Source organism: Andrena cerasifolii, chromosome 14 (genome assembly GCF_050908995.1).
Source record: "Andrena cerasifolii isolate SP2316 chromosome 14, iyAndCera1_principal, whole genome shotgun sequence".
Classification (NCBI taxonomy): domain Eukaryota; kingdom Metazoa; phylum Arthropoda; class Insecta; order Hymenoptera; family Andrenidae; genus Andrena; species Andrena cerasifolii.
Genome location: NC_135131.1, coordinates 9139773 through 9164252, shown reverse-complemented (window position 1 = coordinate 9164252; position 24480 = coordinate 9139773). Strand labels below are relative to the sequence as shown.

Here is a 24480-nt window from a genome sequence, read left to right as displayed (position 1 = left end):
TGTAATTATAACCTAAATGTGTAAATTAATGATTCTATTGCGACAGTATCATCACAGACGAGGTATAGGATAAACCTATCACCTTATAGATGTCGTGTCGCCACCCAAACTGTGTTACCGTCTCATAATTTCTATATAAGTTCTATACCTCGTCTGTGGTGGTATCGTCAGAATGCACAATGCATCGGTGAGTTACCATGAGAAACCTTTCTTAGCCTCTGTTCATAAGTAGAAACATTGCCATCGACCACAGACCAGATTAGGGTTCATCGACAAAGTATGTGGTCTGTGACGCAAACTGAATGTATACGTCTTTGAAAACAAATATTTGGTGTTTCGAACTTATAATACTGAACTCATAATTCACAGAATCCTACAAATATGAGTTCTGCCAAAGATGACGAAGATTTCTGGTACAGTAGCGAGAAACGATCCTTCTGCTTCGAAAACAACGAGGTTAAATAAAAAAAAATTCATTATTGTTGTCCGTTGCTTCATTAGCGCAACATTAATTAATACCGACTACTGCAGGTGGATCAGTTGTTTGGAGTATCAAGAACCGACACAGATAAGCTTTGGGCTGACATTTCGAGTACCCCCGTATCGGAAGGATCTTTAAAGATTGCTGATGATTATCCACCACTTAAACCTATGCTCTCCGTCATATCAGAGAAAACACTATCTTGCAGTATGCCAGTAAATTCATATAAAGACAAATACATATGTTATTTGGAGTAATTTTTACTTCACCATTAATATAACAACGATAGGGACTAATGAATTTTATGTTTCATAGTTTTGGCCACGGAGAAATTGCAGAAACTTCATTCAGAGAATGCTGTTCAGCCGGACGTGACTCTTAAGAACATTTTACTAGGTCAACCATACTCTTTGGAGCAGTACAAATCGCTTGCTAGTAAAACTGCCCTATTAGATTCAGCTATAATAAACGGGGATGGAAATGCAATTTTAATAGTAATTCTCATACGCTCGTAATTTTTTCTCAAGCGCTTCCAGTGAATTTGCTTTTACGTACAGCGTGAAACTGATGTTCCAGATTATCTTATTTCTCACAAAAACTCTTAAAAGGTCCTTGGTCCAAAGAATATTAGCAGAGAGACCGGATGCCGTAAATGTCTATATACGATATCTTTCTACAAGATTGCAGATAAACGAAATAACAGATATTTTAACGTGCGTATGACTAAACATTCTTATACGCATTGCGCTGTTTTCATTGCTTCAGTAATTTATAATTCTTACAGTATGCTGGGACACTCGGTGGATGCTGCCGTAAGTTCTCACGTATTACAAACATTCGAGCTATTTTAAAAAGCTATCGCACCTATTACGTTTCATTCCAGATGAAAACTTTACATATTATTATAAAAAATACCCGAGACCCTGACAGACTATTGCAGAAGCTTCGAAACAGCTATAAAACGCAATTCTCAACTTTACCCGACTGTAAAGAAGCTTCGTTCGTTCAGTCTTACATAAAGTTACTTGGTAAACTATTCTCTTCCTCGGTATTCGAGCGACTGATTTATACATTGAATGAAACTGTGTTAATATATTACCAGAGTGGCAAATGGTAGTGACGAAGATAGATGGCAATGAAGAACTAGAATTAAATTCATCAGTTCTCGAATGCCTGCGACACGCGTGCAAGGTTCACTATAATTTACCAGAGGATACCTTAAGATCTCCCTTGATACTATCGCAGCAACATGATATATCTCCTAGACAGTATCAAAAAGTTGCACTGGAAGTCAGAGCATCGGCTGGTGAATGGGACGATGTGGATCGATTACTCCTAACAAAGGTAGCGCACGACACACTGTATTTATGATACTAACTTTACTACTCGGCCCCGCCCGAAATTTAGATTCTGATTTTATAAAAAAAATTTTTTTTTTTGCGAAAATAGTCATATCCATCTAGATTAGTTAGGGCATAACGAGCTGGAACACATTTCGTGACCCCAGAGTTTACCCTTCGAAAGTTTTTAGGCGACAGACAAACACACAAACACGTTCTGCTTTATATATTAAGATTTGTAGCAGCAACATATACAGATTTACACCGATTAATCACTAGGGCTGGCTTGGCAGTAAAAAGCTGCAACTTCATCTACCAATCGAGGATGTAGTGAAGATATTGCATAAAAACAACGCAGCTCCCGACGCCCTGGAAAAGTATCTGAAATACGTTGATAACATAGAAAGGCGATTGGAGTTGGCGAAAAGCATGCATTGCTTTAGAATAGCGATCGACGTGAGTATCTGAATCTAAACATTCAACTGTAATCAGAGAAGTTCACATATTACTCGTGCGTTCCTCTATAGATTCTTGTACAGCAAGCGGATCGCGCTGCACTAATGGAATATAAAACCAAATTACAACCCCAGTCGGAGGAATATTTCTATGCGGAAAGCGCGCTACGTTTACCATCAGTCAAATGGAAAAATTAGCATCAATTTTACAAACTGTACTGTATATTCATATATATATTTATTACTAGGGGTGGGTTCGAAGGTAATTCCTAAATTCTCGAAGCTCTAATTCGAAGGTTCGTAAGGCTTCGAAACTCTCGACGCTTGAGGTGCTGATTCTGTTTTGTAAGTGGAGTATTTTGCTTTAAGAACCGGAGTCAACGAAGTTTTTGCATAAACCTGTTTGCACGATTTTTTATTCATTGAATTTATACTTTTTCATATCTGTCTCTCGAGAGTTTCGAATCACGAAAAAAGTGTGAACTTTCGAATTCTTGAGACTCGAAATTTTGAGTTTCGAAGTTTCGAGAATGTCATCCCTATTTATTACATAAGAAAATACCAATATATCTGCATTAGTAGAAAAACTCTCCTATCTGATATATTCGGAGTCTATTTCTTTTCATTATTCATTTCCAAGTATCTCGCAAGATTATCGAATGAAAATCAATCCCCTCGACTCGTAAGGGTCAGGGGAAACGCGTGCATCAACCTCGTCCCTGACTCCTTCCCAGTAGCGGATGAAGATGCGTGAACAAGTGCCCTGCAATTCTAAATTTCGCGACGGTTACCTTTTCAACGATCTTGTCCAAGGGGAGCATTCTGATTGGCGAAGCTCGTGGCATAGGCTGCGAGCGATAAGCGGCACACCTTGTGGAGCAGGATTAAATCTTCGATCTCCTCCTCCTTTCAACGGATATCGGGAATTCTTCAATTTTAAACGTATCTCCTTGTAACGAACTCGCCTACCGGCGACTGAATTTTCCTTGGTGCACATTTGTGCTCGTTTGTTAATATCGTTGACAGGCGCGCGATAGTTCCGTAGCTACGTAGTCGGCTCGACGGGAAATGCTCGCTCGAGTGGACGATAAAAATAAATGCGCTTGTGAGAAAGCTCAAGAGAGAAATCTTTCATAGGAGTCGCGAGAATCTTCGGTGAGATCCACCGCGGTACATGTGTATCGCCCAATCGTTGCCGAAGGAACCGTTAGAAGTTTCCGTTGGATGCGCATTTGAACGATCTATAGTACACATTTGTCATCTGCGTGCGGCAACCACTCCCGTATTGGTGTTACCGTGTTTTCCTGTTGCTTGGTAAGTTATTAAACGGATATTTCCTGGATTTACGTGGCTCCCGGAGCCGTTGGATCTTGCTTTATCGCGCGAACCAGTGGCTAGTCGTATATTCCACGAATTACGCGTGCATCGAGGTCGCGGCACGTCCAGGAAGGAACCCCGAATATGTCTACGGACAGTGTTTCGAGCCAAAAAAGTGAATGGAATGTTATTCCTTTTAAGCAGCCACTGAAACTGTTACAGAAATAACTGTTAAAAACGGCCCCGCGAACCTTCCTTCCGAAACGGTTGCGGAGAATCGAAGCGATGTACATAACTGTTATTGGTAAAATAGCTTCTCACATATATCGGGCCCAAAGTCGGCTCCAATATTGGTTTCAGTATGATGTTTCGGTGTATTGAAACTATTAAAGCAATCACGCGTACAGATGTTCTCTGTATGCATTTAATCGCGGACAGATTATTTTCTTAGAACTTTGTGTCTCTGTGCATGGTAATCTTTCCATTCGTTACATACAATGGTATCGCTTAACAGTTGTATGTAATTCAGCTGTCACAACACTTAACAATTATCTGTTCCGAGAGATACACACACACAGAGAGAGAGAGAGATGCACTCACACGCACATTGGTGGCATAACTTATCAAAATTCTTTGGTCCCACGCGTTTAGCATCCGACGAATCGGAAGGACTCTATTTAGGGTAAAGGTACTAGTAGTTGACCATGTATCAGTAGTTGACAACTCTTCAGAAAAACGTGAAAAATTAGGTTTTTAGAAGTGCAACTATCTCTTTTCAACAGCGCGCCGCGGCTCATAATTCCCACAGTTAGCCACTTTTAAAAACCTTATTTTTCACATTTTTCTGAAAAGTTGTCAACTACTGATACATGGTCAACTACTGGTACCTTTACCCTAATGCTTTTGTACTCCCACAATTGTTTTATTATGTATATATATATGTAACAGTTTCATAACAATCGTTCTGTGGTCAAGCAATAAATTCATTATACTATGCCACTGTGGTCGGGCTAGACTTATGCGCTTCGTTTTTGTCCATGCAGCGATGATATGTTGTTTTTACTTTGCGAATTATTATATGTTCTAGCCACCAACTGAGAGAAGAATAACAATATGGCTGTTAATGTTTATGCGACAAATGTGACAACTGAGAACCTGAGTCGACATGATATGTTGGCCTGGGTGAACGATTGTCTACAGGCGTCGTTCACCAAGATCGAGGAGCTATGCACTGGTGCGGTCTATTGTCAGTTCATGGACATGCTTTTCCCTGGTAGCGTACCATTGAAGAGGGTCAAATTCAAGACCAACCTCGAACACGAATACATACAGAATTTCAAAATTTTGCAAAGTGGTTTCAAAAAGATGAATGTAGATAAGGTAAGCGAGAAAAGCCTAAGCGCAACTTATTCAATGCGTCGGACATAAAATTGGTTGAAAATTCTGAGCAGAGGATCCTTGAAATTATGTCTATCGAAGTGTTTTGTCTAGGGGTGGCCTCGAATCTAATTTTTACCAGGGATTAAAAAAGTTTGGAATTTTCTCAATAGGTTCCAATAGGTACATTTTTTTCAATAAAAATTCCACAGGAACAGATATTTTCTTAATCGAAACATAACAGAATTTTTTTAAAAACGAGGGTTTGAGAACTTTTTCGATCCCTGATTTTTACACCCTTGAAACTCGAATCCGAAACTTTGCAGGGCTCTGAAACTCTCGAAACTCGACATTTTTTTGGGTTTCGAGGTTTCAACGCTTCGAGGAACCCATCCCTAGTTTTATCACTTAAGATTTTGTATGAAAACAATTATGATTGGTAAACATAGGATTGGCGGTAGTGTCGTCAAATGTAAAGCCTGAAAACTATTGTTCGGATATTTGTAACACCCGGTTTGTATTATTCGCTCAAGCGGGAAAGTCTCTACTTCGTAAGCTGTTTAAACTCCAGATTGAAAAGTTATTTAAATTCATGCATAAACAGTATTTCATGAATCATTCATAGCTATAATAACAATAGTTTGAAATATACATCGGTGAAATAAGATACTAGAATGAAGGTAAGCTCGGGGAGTGAAAGGGGATATCATGGCAATAAGTGGAATCACGTTACTTCATAGAGAATAGTTTTGCAGTATGAAGCGCAGCGTGCATAAAGTCATAATTCTGTTATTGTGGAAATGGTTCAGGTAATTCCAGTGGATAAACTGGTAAAAGGTCGTTTTCAAGACAATTTTGAATTTCTACAATGGTTCAAGAAGTTCTTTGACGCAAATTATGATGGCCGTGAATATGATGCTTACGAAGCTCGTGGTTTTGTACCGCTGGGTTCTGGGGTCGATGGAACGCATAACTTATCAAATCCCCAGTTGGTACCTTTACCTCCTCAATTAAGGCAGCCACAAGTGCAGCCAAAGCATATGCAGCAACGTAATATTCCCCCTCGCCAACAGATGGGTATAGCAATATCGTGTCGATTCTATAGTGTTGCTTTCTGCATGTTACTATCGTAATTTACACATCGACAGAACTATCTGCTGCATAAATAATTACTTTGGCTGCGTATAATTGCACTCTACACATGTATAGCTAGATATTTTAAGGGGTGTTCGATGTAAAGTATAAAGTACTTTCTGCTTTTGCAGTCTCAATTGCATATAAATACACAGATGCACAGTTTTGTATCATCTTATAGCACGATGTTCCTTTACGCAATATTTATCTATTTTAAGTGTACGTAGATTCTCATTTCTTTCTCACTTCTGCATTCGTTCGGTTCAACTTATTCATAGGAACAGAACTGTCGTATAGATGAATAATTCTTGAATCACTTGTTTACTATAGAAGTAGAATGGTATCAGGACTGTTTGTTATTTTTAACAGTCTATTAATACACTGAACTAGGGGGTAACAGATTGTCTTAGGGACATAGAGCAGTCCGAATTGTCTTTAATCTTTATATAGTACTCGCAACGTTAAACATCACAAATGCACTTTAGCCATGCGACATACATATTTATATAAATAAGTATGCGCCGATAGCATTGTTATCGCATTAAATTTAATATCCGACATACGATTTTATTAATAAACGTGACAGGGAGAAGTTTAAACTTATCGTCAACCCTTTTCGTTAATTTATTATCCACGTTTCTTATTTCTCTTTCCTCATTCTTTAAATACATATTTCAAAATTATCAATGGTTATTATAAAAATGTTTCGCTACACCAATCCTTAGTTTCGTTATTATGATTTATCATTCGTCAGTTTATTTTATTATTTAGTTGCACGTACTTTTTGCTAATGATTTGCAGATTGTTCCAATTGATAGGCTGGTGAAAGGCAGATTCCAAGACAACTTCGAATTTTTGCAATGGTTCAAGAAATTCTTTGATGCAAACTACTCTAGAACGGAGTCATACGATGCACTTGCTATGCGTGGAGGAGAGTCAATGGGTAGTGGTGGAAGTAATGCACAACACGGCACTAATGCAAAACGCACCACACCACGTGATGTAAATTTACCTAAATCAGCTGCTCGTATTGGTACATTATTTCACAACTTTTTTTCTTTTATGTTGTACTTGAAATTACACTGCTGAACAGAATGCAAAAAGATAGTTGTTAAGGATAATTGACTTTTGCAAGAATGATCACGAAATGAACATTGGCTTTCTTCTAAATAGAAATAATTCAGTCTGGTTTCACTTATACAAAGACGATTTCGAAAATTTAAACGCATTCGCTGAGAGCTATGATATCGAGAGCATTATATATTCATTTATTCTATTCGAGATTTTAAATTCTACGTGCGAGAAATTAATGAACTTGTGTGTTCTAATAACGTAGGAGCAAATTTCACTTCAGGCGAGGGAACTGCGCCTCCTGTGCTTGCAGAAAATACCAAGTCTATAAGGAGTACTAGTAATTATTATTTTTTTTTTCATCTATATTTTCATGCTCGTTTCCTTTTCCTTTTGTTTCGTTGTTGAGAAGTTTAAAGGAGGGTATCCATCCAAAAAGAATCATTGCAACTTTGGTGTCTTATTCATTGAAGTATTCAGATAATCATTTAAAATCCATTAAATCAATCTTAACTTTGGTTGTCCATCCTTCGTTTAACTACTCAGTCATGCAGACTTTATTAATATTTCTTCACTTTACATATTACAAATGACTTCAATCAACTGTCGCATGTAATACATAATAATGTTTCTAAACCTTTCGAAAGTATACTGGAATTTCGTTTACTCTTTTAATTCCGTTAAGGTAGAAACATTTATATAATTCCTTTTGCTCAATTGCTAAACATGTCAGTGCATGCCTCTTAACTTTTGGTACTGTGCGTCGCACAAACTTGCCACGCTTACAGTTAGTACTCCCACTGCTTGCATAAATGTTGGAACAGTAGTAATTATATGTCCAAGTAGATCTGTTGTCAAATAATTATAGCCCTCTCGTAAATTGTACGTAATATCTATGTAAATATAGTAGATACCAGTTTGTGAAAAGAAATAAATTAGATAGAAGAAAGATCAAAGGATGATACGTTGAACTTTTTAATCTAGCTAACAAAGTCCCCACTCATCGTCCACCAGTGAAAACAGGGGCTGTTGGTAATCGTGGCGATTCTGGCAAAGTTGAAGAGCTAAGCGCTCAGGTACAATAAATTATCGAGCCTATTACTTTGCGATATTAATTACTCAACACTTGTTAATGAATATCTGATTCGTTACAGTTGATGGAATTAAAGATGTCACTCGAGGGATTGGAGAAAGAAAGGGATTTCTATTTCGGTAAATTACGCGATATCGAAGTTATGTGCCAAGATTGTGATAACGGAGATCCTCCGCCAATAGTACAGAAAATCTTAGAAGTCCTTTACGCAACAGAGGTATATTTTAGGCAGTTTGCTTGTAAAACGATACTGCCTCGCGAGATAGGTGCAGAGAGATTACATGGCCATTTTTGTTTCGATTTAGGAAGGATTCGCACCACCCGAGGAGTTAGAAGGCGATGGACTCGCGCCCGATGACGAGGAAGAATATTAATTTCACATTTTGTACAATCATTATAAGACGAATAACAGCAAATTGTCCAAGTGCGTTTCAGTTTATTACGTTTGTGAGCCAGTATCAGTACCCTTTTGCATAATTGATAAGCTACTTTGTATAGCTATTTAAGCATTTCTGCGCCTTCATTTTGTTACTAAAGAAAAGTTCACCGAGTTCATTGGGATTCGCACGTAATTAGGATATAGATATACGTGGAACGATGCACTCGTGCAACTTGTACTCTACAGCAAGTAATCGTTACGAGATTGATACAGGATTAGCGGTTTACATATTGTCATAGTTCTTTGTCGTACTACGCAATAATGGTAGAGCTTTGAACATCGACAAGTCGCCAAGTATGGAAGCGGGAATTTTCGAATACGTATGATCCTATCTGTTATCCGAATCGAATTTGTTACACGACGATTCTATGTTACGCTATGTTAATTAACGTATGAGTGGTTTTGTTTGTAAATGCACTACGTTCGTTCATTTTTTTTTACCGATAAACGTCAGTCTCGCCTCAAGTTGTGCCCTTTTCGTACGCCCCCCACCCCCCCCCCTGTTGTAGTTCTCCGAAAGCGTAGATTTATATGTCGTGCGTACATTAATATTGCTGTTTTCGACTCGTTCAAGCCGCTTACATTGTGCAAATTGTAAAACACGCATGTAACCCGACTGTTTGTTATAAACGGGATATTAAGTTTGTCAAGCCGAGAGGGAAGGATCGATGATGTATGTTGAAGCCGACACGAAACGCATTAAATTGAATTTTACAAGTTTTATCAATTTTTTTTTTTCATCTCTCATTCTCACGAACTGGCGCGTTCCGACGCGTTCGAAAACTTTACGTGCAATTTGAAAGTCATCGAGCGACAACGTAACTCAGATACGGTCCCCCTGATAATAGAATACGATAATGATAGATTCTGCTTCCGTTACCAGCGTTGTATTTTTCGGAGATGTGAGAGGTAGCTGGATCGGGCGTCGCCGCCCGATCGTTACGCGGTTCTTTTTGTCCTTTGCATCTCCGCGGTCCGTCTTTCAAAGCAGGAATGGCCTTACTACAGCGACGAACGCGAGATTACAGAGAGAGAGAGAGAGAGAGAGAGAGAGAGAGAGAGAGAGCTCGAATTATTGGAGGAAGCGCGCGGGGTGTATCTATCGAGCGTCACGGCGATTACGTTCCGAGCGCGAGGCAAACGGAGCGTTTCGCTTTGGAGGGGGAAGAGGAGTGAGAAAAAGAATTTGTAAAACTGTGTGGCCGAAGAGTATGAGAGGCAACGAGCGAAAGGGTTTCCGAACACATATGGGAAAACTGTATATGCGCGTTATTTGCTTGGTGTGTATGGCTGGTACGCATGCCCCTTTGAAATCGTCGGTTTCAATAATTATAAAAAGAGAAGCTATGAATTACGTGTCGTCTTTAGGTTCTTAAGAATCGAATTAACTGTAAGGAACACACGTCGACTATTGTTACTATTGTTTGATTAGGATTGTGACACCACACCGCCGTATATTTTACAGACAGAGAGATAGTAACACATCTTAACTTGCGCTACGTTCATTGCTCTATGTAGAGGTGCGTACACAACGGTCATCGCGCGAATGTGCTTCAAAATTGAAATTTTAATGGTGAGATAATAAACGTTTAATAGGATTCAACACCGTATTCTTTTATTTACTGGCGTGGGCTTCGTCTTGTGGAGTTTAAACCATATTTACTTGAAGAGTCAAGTAAACGAGAATCATATTTTCTGCCAAAACAAAAATTTGTTGCAATAATAGTTTTACTGTTTTTTTTTCAATTATTATTCGTATTTCTATTGTACGTTTTTTCTTTTTTCCCGAATAACATTGCTTTTGTCTTTTAAATAATAATAATGCTACAAAAAGTGATCCAGGGTAATATTTAAAGGAGAACGGTAGAAATTGGTCAATTTTGGACCTGGCTGACTTTGTACCATTCTCTTTTCCTTGGAAGAAGATTAAAGTTACATTATTTTTCGTGTATAAACAATCTATTATTCTGTCGTGTTAATTCAAAAGGGCGTATCTGCAACTTTCGCTTAAATTGAGTTATTGCTGCCAGGTAGCAGGAAAATAGTTTATCTATATGTATATTAAATACGAAAGCCATCTGTATTAAATCTGAAGATATACCAGTTTATATTTCGAACGTATTTGAAATCGATGCCAGCTTTTGAGCGTATCTGCCAAAGTTTCTTTTGGAGATTATGAAATATTTTACGGGTTTGTCACAAATATTTAGATACCTTTTTATGCAGATTTAATATTTAATCTAATCCGATTTATATAGCATACCCTTTCGAATTAACACGGCAGTATTATAATTGGGATGTAACTAAATTCTTTCAACATCCCCAACTTTTGAAATTTTAAATGAAACGCAGAATTAACCCCTCTAATCTGTTCCAGGAAAACCCCAGTACTCCCTCATGGACACACCCTAAAACTCCATCCGAAGAACAAGTCCCAAATCCAACAAACAGAAACGGCTGATCGAGAAGCCGACGATTATCAGCATCCAGCACCTACAACAAACTAGATAATCTCTCCAAAACCGAGATAAGGCTCCCTCGACCCAGCCTCCAATTCTATCTCGCATATACCAGAACAACATCCAACAGTCCCGTCGCGAGGGGAACGCGGGATTTCGATGGGGGCCACCGCGGTCCGAAGTCAAAGAAGAGAGAAGAAGAGAGGTGCCTGGCGCACACCGAGTTCCCAGTGACCATTAACGTGCGCGAGGAAGCGGCGGAGATACGGTTGCCGGCCAAAGGTTCCCCGATCCAGACAGTTCTCCGCCAGTCGTACCAGTCGCCAGCGATTGCCAGCGATCGAACGGTCGGTCGCGCGTGCCCCTAGTTCGCCAGGTACCCCTCGGACCTCTGGAGGAACGACTCGAGGGCCTCGCGAGAGCTCGCCGAAGGACTCGAAGAGGAGGCTCTGCCAAGGGAAGGCTCCGCCGCCGTTAACCGGCACCGTTCGGTTGTCCAGGTGAGGCAATCCAAGGCGAACCAAAGACACCCTCGATAGCCAAGGCTCCACCTCGCTGCTCTATTTGCGCCGCGGTTTTCTGCGACAGGAAGCGACCGTAGAACGTCTGGCTAGGCTTATGTAATGCAGATTTTTCATGGTCCCGATCTCTGCGGTCATCTCAGCACTGGCACCAGTTGGACATCGATACCAGTCGTTCCTGGATCGCTGTTTGCATCGTTGCGCGGTTGCACGGCTTCTTAGAAGCGACCATGGTAGCGGGTAGTTTCAATCGATAGATTAATCACTGGCTACGAGGAGATTGACTCTTGGAAGCCGAGGCAACTTTCCTGGGAGATCGAACTTCATCGCCTAAAGTACTCTGCTCTGATCAAGGACGGTTCCTTAATTTCTGTTTCTTGCTTTTACCAACTACTGGCGGTGGGGTAGAGGGTACAGAGACGCGCTAAACTGGAGTAGGATGCACCGATGATCTTCGAAGGAACAGAGAGTCGAAGGTGTTTTACTTTGCGTGGTTCCTGGAACAAGTGCTCCTTCACGTGGAGAATTTTGAATAAAGCGGTTTGAGAAACCCGCTTCGGTTCTATAACGTTCGCTCCAGATACGTCCTCGTTGACATAAACATCAGAAAAACTGAGGTCCTCGTTAGGTTCCCTTGTAGTCGGTTGCGAGCAGCGCGGAATCGACGCTATACCGTAGAGCGAGCAGCGTTCGGTGAGTCCCGTTCTGCTTCTTTTCTTTCACGTTTTTCCTGCCGCTTGATGTTTTTCAATGTCGACGGCTTTCCGCGGCCAGGTCGCGGGGGCGATTTTTATTTCGCGCTGCGCCGTCTTTGGCGGGGAGATCGTCGCTGCGGGAGCTTCTGCATCCGCGCGGATAACACCGGCTCGCGCCTTCCGATATCGGAATTGTTATCGTTGCTTTCCTTATTGATCACGTTCTGCTTTTGATTCACGTTTAGCAGATTTTTTTGTGACGAAATCAGAGGAGAGGCTACTTGTGGCGATAGCAGAGAAAGTTCGGTGCAAAGTGGAGATCGAGTATTTAATTAAGGTCGATCTTGTGCTGAAAATTTAATTAATAACTGTTGATTCGGTAGTGTGAAATATGTGCTTGGTGAATGATGACTCATGGTAAAAGATTCTCGTCCGCGGTGAAGTTATTTAAAGAGATAGTTACGTTCGTTCGAAGTGACAGGTATATTTGAAGAAGCGATGATTTTCATATGCTGCCAGATTTTTTGGAAATCTAACTTCCTCAGGGTAGTATTCGCGGTAATACGATCTTTCGACAGAATTGTTAATCTGTGTTTATTTAAAAATACCTGAGTAATCATTCTTCGAATTGAGGAATCGGATTTGGAGGACTTAAATATTTTCCGCGGGGTTTCGTTGAATCAATATACTCTTAGAATTCGCATTAAAAATGCACGATATGGGAGTTAAACCTTGAAATTGTTAGACGATCGATTTCAGATTCGCGGGGACTCTCACAGTTATTCGGTTACAATAACTTTCGAACCAGGATAGTTGGTCCCATTCAAATGTTTACAAACAACGCTTCACATATCGTGCACCGTCTTCCCGTCCGTTTCTTAACGTGGTTTTTATAATTCACTGCTTCCACTCCTTCTCGTGGAATAATTTGACGAACAAATATAAATATAATATAAATCTCCTTTCTGACTGAAACATTAGGCAATTAGAGCAAGACTGGAAAACGCCAGTTAAGCGCAGACGGGGGACGCATTAAAAAGCACAGAACTCAATGCTGAAGGGTGCATGGAAAAATTAAAGTAGTATACTTAGGATACTTTTCCAAACACATTCTAAAAAGAGCATCTAGGGTAGATGTCCCATTTACTGTCAGTGTCCCTATTACTGCCACTTTATTTATTTCACTTAAAAAAAAAGTAACGTATAAAGAATAGCCGTATAAAGAGTGTACTATAATAATAAGAAAAACAGTCCCAATTTTGTGATAAATTCTTTTTTACACTATTCTTTATACGTTGCGTGTTTATTAAGTAAAATAAATGAAGTGGCAGTAATTGGGACATTTACCCTAATCAAGTTCCTAAAATAAACGCAAATCGCTAAGGATTTTTTCACTTCACAACTCTATTTTCTCCCACGATTTTAAACAAATTATTGCCTTCATTTGTTCGATAGTGAATCTATTCGAAATATCAATCGTAAGTCACAAAAGTGTCTCACACGAAATCACCCTAAATACTTTCTACCCAGTTCATCGACTAAATACCCCATTAATTCCTTTCTCCGCGACCCTGTACACGAAGCAACACGGAAACGTACAAAAGTCTATCGATCAACCTATAAACGACGAGAGGGTGCCCCCTTTTTTATTTTCGCACCGAGCGTTGCGTTTTGCATCATGGGAGTTTCTGCGCTCGGAGCGCGATAGGACGAGGTCATGCCTTCCCGATAGCGGATTATCACCGTTGCGCTTCTTATTGTTTATTTATTAACGATCCATTCCGACTTAATGCCGAAGAAGTTTTATTCGCGCGAACCCGTCCAACGAACCGCGCGAACGTCCCCCGGTTCGAGCAAAGTCGAAAATGTTATTTGGCTCGTGCCAGGGGGCAGCGCGCCCCTCTGTCTCCCCTCTCGGGAAGCCGCTGCGTAGAGAAAGCTACAAGTTCCGTTGCGTCCTAGGATTCGAATTTCCAATAATCTAGTTCCTCTCCAGTTGCGAGTTGCAAATAAAATATTCACTGTACTACAGGTGACTTTATCGATACGTCGCGTGTGATCAATGGTCGTTAATTATTTATTGCACTGTGATTGTGGATCGGCGTAAGTGAAAGATGGGGAACAATCGAAATAGGAATGAGTTCTTGAGAGCAAATAATTTTTTTCCAATGTGAGTCAGTCCGTTTTTGCTCTCAATACCTCAAATGTAGCGAGTTTTGTGCTTGCAAAAGGTGTATGGTTGCGCGGTGTTAGCCCACAAGTTCATTGTTTTTAATATTGTAATGCAACGAATGGGGGTGGGTGCGAGTATCATCAAGATGCAATGAAGGGTGGCCCGATTGTATTCGCTGGAAATTGGAAGAACTGTTCGTCGTCTCAAAGCGCGAAAACAGAGCTTGCTCGAGTCGAAACGAGCTTGATCATCTCCCTACGTCCGAACTAATAGCTTTTCCAGCAGCCTCATGAATGGAAGTACGATAAGTGTCGAGTGAAACGCAGGCAATATCTTATTTTGTAATCTCGAGGGGCACTCGGGTTTTTAGCCCCGCTACTAAATTTAAACGTGACACGCTTGTCTAAGTTTATCTAAGCTTGTTGAATAAGCATTGTTGTTAGATTATTATTACGCTCGAAGTTGACTAATTCTTCCACGCCCTTCGCATCTAGTTCTATGCACTTTATCCGCGCGAAAAACAACGCAGTGATAAATAGTACAACAATCTAATGACAAATGCAACTTCACCCTATCCACGAATTTAAAAGAATCTCTGCCTCCACTTTCAGATTGAATTCAAATATGGAGAATGAAGGAGCTTCGACAGTCGTGAGTATCGAAATCGCATCGAAACAGTATTAAAAAGGGGATAAACAAACCAAATGTGAATGCGTGAATACAGAGCTACGATTCTGTAGCTTTTCTTGATAATTTTTAATTCGTTAGGTGGTACCCAAGACACCCGAGGGTGTTACAGGGTGGATAGAGTCGGCGGTCATCACAACGGCAAAATCTTCCGTCGGGCAGTCGCTGTTGAAGCTCATTGACTCGTTCCTGTGGGTCGTGGAAAAATCAGCTCAATGGAGCTTACCAGCCCACGAAATCAATGCAGGTACGTCTGTAAAAGATATTCGTGAATGAACAACTGTCTCAAACTGTCAATCCCCTCAGAACCTGATGTAGCTCTTCTGTCACTCTGGGCAAAAATGATTTTTTCCTCCCTTTGTATTTAATTATAGATAATTACTTTAAAATATAATTTTTGACAGTGAGTGAAGGTTTTTTTTAGATATTTCTTGAATAACAGAAGCTTTTTGTAGCTCTTTAATATAGGTACCCACCTTTCCCTAGTATAATAGTCATTATATAGGTGATTCAATAAATTTCTAAGTTTGATACTAAATTCGCTCCTTCTTCTTCTCCGTTTAGTATCCCTTTTATCGTTGAATGTTCTCTTCTCAACTCCTTACATTCTTATAGCATGTGGTCCAGTGTCTCCTCTAGCCCCTTTACATAATCTGCACACTGCCTCTTCTTCTTCCTACCAGCACTTGCCTCCCCGTTCTTCGTTCCCACATCTGAACCTTGCGATTATGCTTTGGTCTCTTCCCCTGTAGTCTCCGTTTAGGAAATTTGCTCTCTGGTTATCCTTGATTTCTGTATAATGAACGTTGTATCTGCCTCCTAGTATTCTGTCGTATTGCCATCGAACCTGCCCCGCCTAGTTCCTCAGCAAACTCTCTTCCTCTCCTGAAATTCAAACATGTATTACTTAGTTTTTAAGCATTTTCAAAAAGTTGTACGTTTTTATTGGTCTTTATTGAATTTAATTTTCTCTTTGGCCCTGAACGCCCTCAAAGCTTAAATAATCTCCATTAAATTTCATACCGATCTGAAATTTTTAATGAAATGCCACTCGAGCAATACAATCCTCAGGTTGATTGTATTGATTTCATTGTATGAAATGCACAAGAAAAGTCCCTTAAATATTACGCGAAACGAGCACGTAACATTCTCTTTCCCTGTTTGTTGTAACAGAGGAGAATGGAAAAATGTTTGGGAAAGTGGAGCTGGTGAGACCTCTGCCTTGGGTCCTCTTCCTGCCAGGCTTGGTCATTCTGCGTATCATTAGAACCGGACTTAACGTGGGTGCGCTCATTCTGGGCTACCCACGAATACAACCGAGTGGAATGGTACATATATTTTACAATTAAATTTAGAAGAATCTCGTGTAACACGAATATAACTCACAGCAGTTACTCTCTGATAACATTCTGTTAAAATCGCTTTCTACTTAGGTGAAGTTCATGCAAAGGAGTCGCAGAAGGCTGAGAACTATGAACCTAAAGGCGATAAAGTCTTCAAGGCGCAGAGCGTCCAAGGTAAATGCAGGAATTTCTATCCCACGTGTATGTACTTTTATGGCTGTCTTTTCTGTGATTCTCTGTCTGTACGTCGAACCCCCCATTAGTCGTTTTGATGAAAGAAACTCGAGCATGGACTGTGAGAAATTCAGTGAAAGTTTCATGGAAGTAGTTAGTAGTGTCCCTCCAATTCGGTCAGTCCTTAGACGTTCCATTTAACGGAGCGATAATAGTCTCGGTGATGGATGTAGGACAAGAGGTTGACGATGATCGAGGCAAAGAAGGCCCTGATCAAATCCATCAAGTTGACTCTGTCGACACTGTCTTGCTTGGACACGTCCAAATCATCACCGTCACCTCCACCGACTAAAATTCGTATAAGCGGCATGGATCTTGAGACGGTAAGTAGAATTATTCCAGATTTTTGTAGAGTGTGCTGTCAGTAACTAACAATAAGTAGGTCGCGAATGTTGTTGAATAGTTGAACCTTTTCTGTGGAGTGATTTCCTTCAATACGTGTATTATACTGATATACTGCAATTGCACTGAGACTATATTCCAGCTGTATCAGAACTATATCTATATGGCCACTATTATAGCATTCGCTTGAAGTATATTGCCACCAGATTACAGCCCTGTTGAAATTGAAGTACTATTATGATCTTACTAGGCTACCAGTGTGTTAATACACCATAATACAGATTACTGCCAATATAGCCACCTAGTACTAGCGAGATAAAATAGATAAATAATACAGTCTGTAGTAATGCTGGAGCCACTGCTATTACACTGCTATTTTACCAGTATAATACACATAGTTCGGTAAATGCCCCTATATTCGTGAAGTGCGCCAACTTTCCCGCAATCCCGCAAACTGTTTAATAAGCAAGACATTGAACGGATCAGGCTCTTGTCCACCGTTTCGATAGCAATCGCATTGAGAAATTTTCAGTATTTAACATCGTAAGGTATGAAACGATCGCAGGCAATAACGCCAGACGAGAAGTCAGCCACAGAGTCAGCCGAAAGCTCCAACCAAATGGAGGCGAAGCGCAAGTTCTCTCAAGTCAGCTCCGGCGAAGGGAGCAGCGACGAATTAGAGAACGAAACGCTGCAATCGAGGATAGACAGACTCGCGCGGGAGTACAACTCGGACGACACTGATTTTAACGTGAGTGAAACGCGCAAATTAACGCTACTGTACTTTCGGAGTTCCTCCTCTTAAAAAAGTGATACTAGCAAATGATAAATCGAACGAGTAGAGACTTCTGCACCCTTTAAGTCAGCGTTTCCCAATTGGTGCGCCGCGAAAAGTTATCTTCTAATAAAATTTAATAGAATGTTTGAATTAATCAACGAGATTTAAACGAGAATTAGTCACCGCACTGTAAAAAAGAAACTATTGAAGTTGGGGGTTCCGCCAAATTTTAGCGAGTTCGGAAGGGTTCCGTGGTGGAATTTAATTAGGAGACGCTGCTCTATGCGAACGATTTGCAATCTAATCTGCCCTGGAAACTCGTTCAAGAAGGATCTGTTCGATTAACTTTTAGCCCGCCGAATGCAGCATGCAATCAAGCACAAGCAGCGAGGACGAGGCAGAGCTGAATGTGTCGTCGAACGAGCTGAATGATCTTCGTAGAGAAGCTAAGGATTTGTTCTGCAACGACAGCAACCAGAAGCCTACGATATTTCCTATTGACGAGGTAGGAAAAATCGATGGATATGTCGGCGGTAACATCTGAAGGATGAAAATACAAGACTATACTATTTTCCTTGCTATGCAAATTGTAGAATACGCGTACCACGGACTTGGGGACGATAGCAGCCGACTTCGAGTGCGCCAGTCCGGGTGAGTCTGCCTACTCTTCGGCAAAAGAGTACGAGGCCGATGACGACGCGCTATTTTACTCGCCTATCAGCTGGACGAGTCGTACACCGGAGACCTGCATTTCCCCGACAGAGTCGGTCCGGTGCACTGCTCTGTCAGCTGATGAGCTGCGCTAATGTTTGCGAATCGGACCAGAGATAATTGAATAAAGGGGATACCCGCCAGAATGTGTGAAATGTCTCGTAAACTCTTCGCTTCTTGACGTCCTGATACTTTCGCGTAGGATATGATAGTAGAACATAGTGGACCTTTTCTCTGTTTCCGCTTAGAAGAAGTATAGCTTCATGCTTGTAGAGTAATTACCTTCCAAATTTGAGATCTATGAAATAAAGCTACGTAGGTTACTGAAAGAGCAACCAGAGACTTTTATCTTTGTAGAATCCCAGATGCAAACAGTGAGCAAACAAACCAGCGATTTCATTAGCGGAGAAGTAGAATCTGCTGCAAACTCAACACCGGCAGGTATTCTCATCGATCAGTTTCACGGATTGTCTCCTGCATTTGCGTCTGTCGGAAGGGACTGTCGTTCTGTCGCAGAAGAATCGAAAGAAATTTCTGCTGGCTTATTTCATTCGTTAAATATCTCCAACAAAACTCTGCATTAACCCTCCGCGGTCACTTTCTTCTAATCAGAAATTGGTCACACGGGGTTCACTGCACCCCAGGCGTCATTTTGGAGTCACCATTTTCGTATTCTTGAATCTTTCAACTTTTCAGTGCTCTGATAGTCTTTTTCTAGAAGTGGAAATTTTTATATGATGGAGTTTGCAGTTGGAAAAACAGTTGTGGGAAGAAAGAGACATTTTATGTTAAAGTCCACGAAATTTCTAAATCTTGATATTAAGGTCTAAAAATTTACAGAAATTTTGGCAAAGACGCATACTTCTAGAAGAAAATTGTCTGGAGTGCGATACACCCCGTGTGACTACAAAACGCTAGCTTCTATATTTAATCTAAGAACACTAAAAGTGGGGTGAGCAAGCATCCAATTAACCCTCTGCATACTAACCGCGCGTGAGTCAAAAGCTAATTATCTTCATAACGAACTTATGAATCACATGCTAATATTAAAAATTAATAACGATTTCTACGGGTACAGTATAAGAAAATAAATAAGAACGGTTAATAAGAACGGCGAATTACTAGAAACTTCTAATACAACAGACCTTTCCGACAGATTAACCAATTACCCAGAGATTAATCGGTACACACGGGTTTGAAGCGGTGCCCCTTACGCAGGAAGCGAGCAACGGAGTGGTAGCCCAGAAACGCAAGACACAGAAATCCGGCGCATGGAAGCCTCGTGCTTCCCGTCCGAAGGAGAGCTCATCGGCTGCACAGGAGAAGAAGAGCGTCGCTCGCAAGAAGGCTGCTCGAAACGACGCTAAGTAGGCGCGAAGCATTTTGGATGGAGGAAGTGGCAGAGAGGACACTGTCCTCGACGCTGAACGTTCCTCTCGGGAAGCAGAAGGATCAGAAAGGATTCTGATCGTGCCGCGGTACTTTTTATTTCGGACACTCGTGGAACGAGGGAAAGCGTTATCGGCGAGGCTCGCAATGCTGTAATCGAGCGGTCAAGATCGTGCGCCTCGCGATCAGTGTCGCCGGGGCAGCTGCACTCGCAGAGATACGGCTACACTTATCGATCGCGATCCCGGGCGAAACGTGTCGGTGGTTCGGTTGAAAAAAGAAAGCAATCGAAACGGGTGGAAATGCCTCGTTTCCCCAGCTGTATCCTTCTTTGCACAGTGCTCGCGGCGGAACGGTTCGTTTCGCGGCGCGACGGAGCGGCTCTTAAATTGCTTCGAGTCCTCGGGGAGCCGGGATCGACCGTGTGAGATCGAGAGTCAAGATTGCTGTTCGAAGAACTTAAATTCGTGGCCGCGTGGATTTTCGTTGCTCCGATTTAAGACCAGTGAATCTACCAGCAAGTACTCGTTTGCGGCAGCCATTCGCCTGGCAATTCTCAGCTTGTAAAGGATCCAACTATGCCACTGTGTAGAAGGATACAACGCTGTTGGATTCGAGAAGCTAGCTAAGTATCGAGCGCCGGAGACATGTGATGCTAAAAACAATTCGGAGATCATTCGCTTTTGGATTTAAGAGCCAAGCACCGTAGAGCGAGGATATCTCCTGATTATTTTAAGCAGCGACTCGATCACCGCCATCGAAACTGTGTACTCGTTTCGGCCAAGTTGTCTAGCCAGCGTGTAATCTAATTGACAACACGACATCGTATCGCCGGCGCTCCTGGCGAAGCAAGAAGCACAGCGGTCACGAAGATAGCAATTACGCGTGGACATAGGCGAGAAAAAGCGCGATCGGTCGAGCACGACGTAAACCTCCGCGATGCTTCTGGCCGTGCTCAAAGTACACGACGAGGCGCCGTTATACTCGTTATCTCATTGAACCGGGGTTCCGCCATGCGTCCGCCTCGAGGATGATAATTCGCGGCGACTATTATCGTTCTTGCAATTCTTTTGATACCAGAGGCTGAGAAGTCAAGCGATACAGAGGGGGAGGGAGAGGGGAATAAATGGAAGAGCCGAACGATTTTGCTGAAAATTCATGGACCTTGCTGAACTGTAGCTACTACAGCTATTTAATAACTTGCGCTGAAGTCGTTCGAACTTGACTGTTGGAAGTTTGAGAGAGTACCATTCTCCCCCGCTCCCTCTACCCGCCGTTCCACCCCTCAGTTTCGTCTTCGCCCCCTGTCCCTTTTATTATTTCTCCGTTCCGATCGTTTCGAGCGCGAATGTTCAATAGCGCACGCGCGAGTGAATGAAAAACGGACGGAAATTTACGGTCCTATTGTATCTCTCGCTTCACGACCGCACAATTATCTGGTCGCGTGCGGTCGAACTTGTACTGTTATCGCTGGATGTGCAATTAATTTTACGCTAATAAATTATTTAATCTGAGCCAGCCCGTTGTTTGCGTGGCTCGCCGATGAGGACGTAATACTGCGTATTCTGCGGTGACATAATCGGTATACCATAAGTAACCTTCGGCCAAGATGCAATTGGGGGATCTTGCAGCAAGAGGGTTGCAGCTACGTTTTGCACGCAGCAGATTTGAAAAATTCCCCGGAAATAGAAATAGAGACTCGTCAAGTCAGTAACTACTGCTTATTTTGTAGAAATATATTTATTTTTCAATTAGTGTTATATTTATTTTTCAATCAGTGTCTCTTTTTAATTTCAAGTGAAAGCGATAATTTTTTAAACAGTTGTTTCTAATTTACTTGAAGTTGCTAAAGACGGAGCTGCACCCCTCTTGCTGCAAGGTCTTCGATATTACGCTCTGCTTTGTCTGCAGCTGGGACAGTTTTCAATTAAGGCTCAACGCGGAGCGACGTCATAAACGATTTCTGTTCATAACCGTTTCGATGATATACCTCCTTTCAATTTCATGGGACACCTTGTATACGTAGGAACACTGCATCTGTCTTAATGATGCCAGAGTTTCTAGCCAACGACGGTGAAGAAAAGATTTATTATCTATTAGCAATCGTTTCGTGCGATGCCGTTCGCGACACAGCCGGCACATTGCAATCTGAAGAGCAATAAACAATTATCGCGACCCTTTCGATTCGTTTCCAACCCCTTTCGCGGGCAGAGAAACGTTTTCGTCTCGCGAAACTCGCGACAATATTGAAACGATCGAAGCATTATTTTATTGCTCGCGGTATTAATAATATCGACACGTCGCCGTTCATTCTTACGGAAAAAAATATCCCTTATCGCGAATCACGATAAGCCGAGATTACAGCCCATATGTCGTACATGTGCTTGATGGACAGATAAGTGCGTCACACTGTCCTAGAAATTCAACGGAAGAAAGCTTGGTAACGCGATCGTTCTGACCATCGTGTTTATTTGACCATTGGTCGTCATTTCTTACTGGTCAATGTACGAATTAATATACTCCAGCAAATGTTACAAAGTATTTTCTCAAAAACTACCGCAAGTATGCGACAAAAATCTCCCTTCAAATTTTAGAAATCGGTTGCAGCCCTTTTGTAAAACATGTGTCTCAAAACACCCTTAGAGGACAGAACGATAAAAGCGCTGCCTAGTGAATCCTCATTTTTTTAAATGAAATGCAGAATAAATTTTATTCCTCGTCCTCTCCAACACTTTGCATGAAAATAACGCGCGACATTTCGCGTGGACCACCCTGTACATCGAATTCTCGAGATTCTAATAAAGGGATCTCCCTTTCAATCTTCGTCAAAGTCCCATCCCTCGTTCACGGAGGCACTTACTGCCTTTCATTCAGCTCCTGCGCCTTCCACTGGCAGAGCACTTTTGAATCTGCACGTGTGCATTTAGTTTGCAAAACCGACGGCTACTTATCGTGATCGTTGCATATACAAATACAGATACGGAAGGAAATATTTCGCTTTATCAGTGCACTCGTAGCAGACTCAGTTCGGTGGCACTTGTCGGCTAAGCCTGGATACTTCACCTCGAGGGTCTCTTGTCATTAACAAATTGTAAGGTACAGCCGATTGTAGAGTAGTAACAAATTAGTCGGTTATCTCGCGAACTCTCTCACACCCTTGGTGACCCGCGCAGAGATGCCTGTCGAAGGGGCGAGCTTCCGCGGACCATCGAGAATGCTTTCCCCTCGTCCAAGTGTTGCGGAGAGATTTCCAATTTGCGCAGGAAACTTTTGCAATTACCAATGATTCGTTAAAGCGCTTTGATCGTTCGAAAGAGTCGAAGAGACGGTTGGTCGTTGGATTTATTTGTTCTTGGTGTACGATCGAACAATTACGTTTGAGTCAATCTGTTTTAGGTAGGAGTTCGATGTGGATTCGATTAGATAACATTAATTTAATGAATCGGAACGAAAATTGTAACTTTAACGCCGTGTTCTCTTCTTGCTTTTTAATCCGGAGCTATCGTCGCTGACCCAGATTTCGGTAAAATCTAGGTGCTGTAGTTAGGAGATACGATGCTTGATTAATCGAGTTCGTCAAGCATAGAACACGTTACATTTAGGAGTACGAAATGATTAGGTTGGATTTGGGTGAGGTTTCTGTTAGGTCTGGGTGTTCCCTGTTGAAATCAGCAGCTTTTTCAAAGCATAAAATAGATAGACGCGCAATTAAATGAAACTGTGAAGAACCGTTCTGTATAACATCGAATTAAGAATATTAATTAACAACCAATTAACCACCCTTCCGTTCTTTTCCAAAGTTCCGTTCGTGATATGAGAGCTCAAAGTATTGGAGCAGAATGCTGATGAGTGATATCGTCGAAGGGAATTGCCACTTGTTACGAGATGTCTGAAAGAAATACTAATTATTACGAAATGCTAACCACATTGACAGCGAACAGTATCTACACATCCACGTGCGTATCTATTAAGATCTCCGTATAGGAACGGTAAAATAGATCGCCGCCATTGGTCCGAGATATCGTGAAATCGTCACGCGAGAAAGATACCGCAATAATCTATTATTTCTTCCTCGTTCTTGCACACATACTTTCATTTCATTTTTTTCGTTCACAAATTCTTTTCCCACCACGCTGGTGGCAACCGTGCAACGATAACTGCCCCCGTTTCATTCTCCACAGTCAACAACAATAAATTTATCTGCGAGCCGTTCCTGCGGAATTGATTCTATTAAAACACAAATCCCCCTGAATATAAATCCTGTCCCGTCAAAATTTGAAATTCTTCCCTACTTCTACGAATCTGTCAAACGATATCCTCGAGTGGCACAACAAGCGTATTTGATTATGCTGGATTTAAATAAATGGCACGATTAATGTCGAGGGATATTTCCCGAAGGTCCCCGGCAAAATCACTTCCCAGTACAATGTGTACCGCACCT

General features: G+C 41.4%; 3 protein-coding genes across 8 annotated transcripts; all 3 read left to right on the top strand.

Annotated features, from left to right (window-relative positions):
- The first annotated feature begins 258 nt into the window (after nucleotides 1-258).
- Nucleotides 259-2533, top strand: LOC143376326 (spermatogenesis-defective protein 39 homolog). The gene is made up of 9 exons (XM_076826505.1): nucleotides 259-456; nucleotides 532-688; nucleotides 797-975; nucleotides 1058-1194; nucleotides 1266-1293; nucleotides 1365-1509; nucleotides 1584-1825; nucleotides 2101-2277; nucleotides 2349-2533. Exons 1-9 carry the CDS (start codon nucleotides 382-384, stop codon nucleotides 2472-2474), a joined length of 1266 nt encoding a protein of 421 aa, XP_076682620.1. The 5' UTR covers nucleotides 259-381; the 3' UTR covers nucleotides 2475-2533.
- A 638-nt stretch (nucleotides 2534-3171) lies between these two features.
- On the top strand, nucleotides 3172-10310 carry Eb1 (microtubule-associated protein RP/EB family member 1). Of its 6 annotated transcripts, none has more exons than XM_076826511.1 (7): nucleotides 3185-3590; nucleotides 4681-4973; nucleotides 6906-7137; nucleotides 7441-7515; nucleotides 8160-8251; nucleotides 8330-8485; nucleotides 8578-10310. In XM_076826511.1, exons 2-7 carry the CDS (start codon nucleotides 4707-4709, stop codon nucleotides 8599-8601), a joined length of 846 nt encoding a protein of 281 aa, XP_076682626.1. In that variant the 5' UTR covers nucleotides 3185-3590; nucleotides 4681-4706; the 3' UTR covers nucleotides 8602-10310. The 6 variants fall into 6 exon arrangements, with proteins under 6 accessions (XP_076682625.1, XP_076682626.1, XP_076682627.1 ...); XM_076826509.1 differs by having other exon boundaries at nucleotides 3188-3590; nucleotides 7459-7515; nucleotides 8574-10310; XM_076826507.1 differs by having other exon boundaries at nucleotides 3191-3590; nucleotides 8574-10310.
- On the top strand, nucleotides 9565-21553 carry LOC143376581 (uncharacterized). The gene is made up of 11 exons (XM_076827061.1): nucleotides 9565-9609; nucleotides 11535-11666; nucleotides 15324-15489; nucleotides 16416-16570; nucleotides 16676-16759; nucleotides 16993-17142; nucleotides 17727-17912; nucleotides 18292-18444; nucleotides 18533-18590; nucleotides 19008-19091; nucleotides 19852-21553. The coding sequence occupies exons 1-11, from the start codon at nucleotides 9565-9567 to the stop codon at nucleotides 20019-20021; spliced, it is 1383 nt and encodes a 460-aa protein (XP_076683176.1). The 3' UTR covers nucleotides 20022-21553.
- The last annotated feature ends 2927 nt before the right edge of the window (nucleotides 21554-24480 follow it).

What these genes read in the sequence shown, in the direction of transcription:
- LOC143376326 (XM_076826505.1), top strand. Translation starts at nt 382, where the DNA reads ATGAGTTCTGCCAAAGATGACGAAGATTTCTGGTACAGTAGCGAGAAA. An exon ending in AGAGAAAACACTATCTTGCA is followed by an intron (nt 689 to 796) that starts GTATGCCAGTAA and finishes TATGTTTCATAG; the next exon opens with TTTTGGCCACGGAGAAATTG. An exon ending in GACACTCGGTGGATGCTGCC is followed by an intron (nt 1,294 to 1,364) that starts GTAAGTTCTCAC and finishes GTTTCATTCCAG; the next exon opens with ATGAAAACTTTACATATTAT.
- Eb1 (XM_076826507.1), top strand. Translation starts at nt 4,707, where the DNA reads ATGGCTGTTAATGTTTATGCGACAAATGTGACAACTGAGAACCTGAGT. An exon ending in TAAATCAGCTGCTCGTATTG is followed by an intron (nt 7,138 to 7,440) that starts GTACATTATTTC and finishes CTAATAACGTAG; the next exon opens with GAGCAAATTTCACTTCAGGC. An exon ending in TTGAAGAGCTAAGCGCTCAG is followed by an intron (nt 8,252 to 8,329) that starts GTACAATAAATT and finishes GATTCGTTACAG; the next exon opens with TTGATGGAATTAAAGATGTC.
- LOC143376581 (XM_076827061.1), top strand. Translation starts at nt 9,565, where the DNA reads ATGATAGATTCTGCTTCCGTTACCAGCGTTGTATTTTTCGGAGAT. An exon ending in GGCACCGTTCGGTTGTCCAG is followed by an intron (nt 11,667 to 15,323) that starts GTGAGGCAATCC and finishes TTAATTCGTTAG; the next exon opens with GTGGTACCCAAGACACCCGA. An exon ending in CGATATTTCCTATTGACGAG is followed by an intron (nt 18,445 to 18,532) that starts GTAGGAAAAATC and finishes TGCAAATTGTAG; the next exon opens with AATACGCGTACCACGGACTT.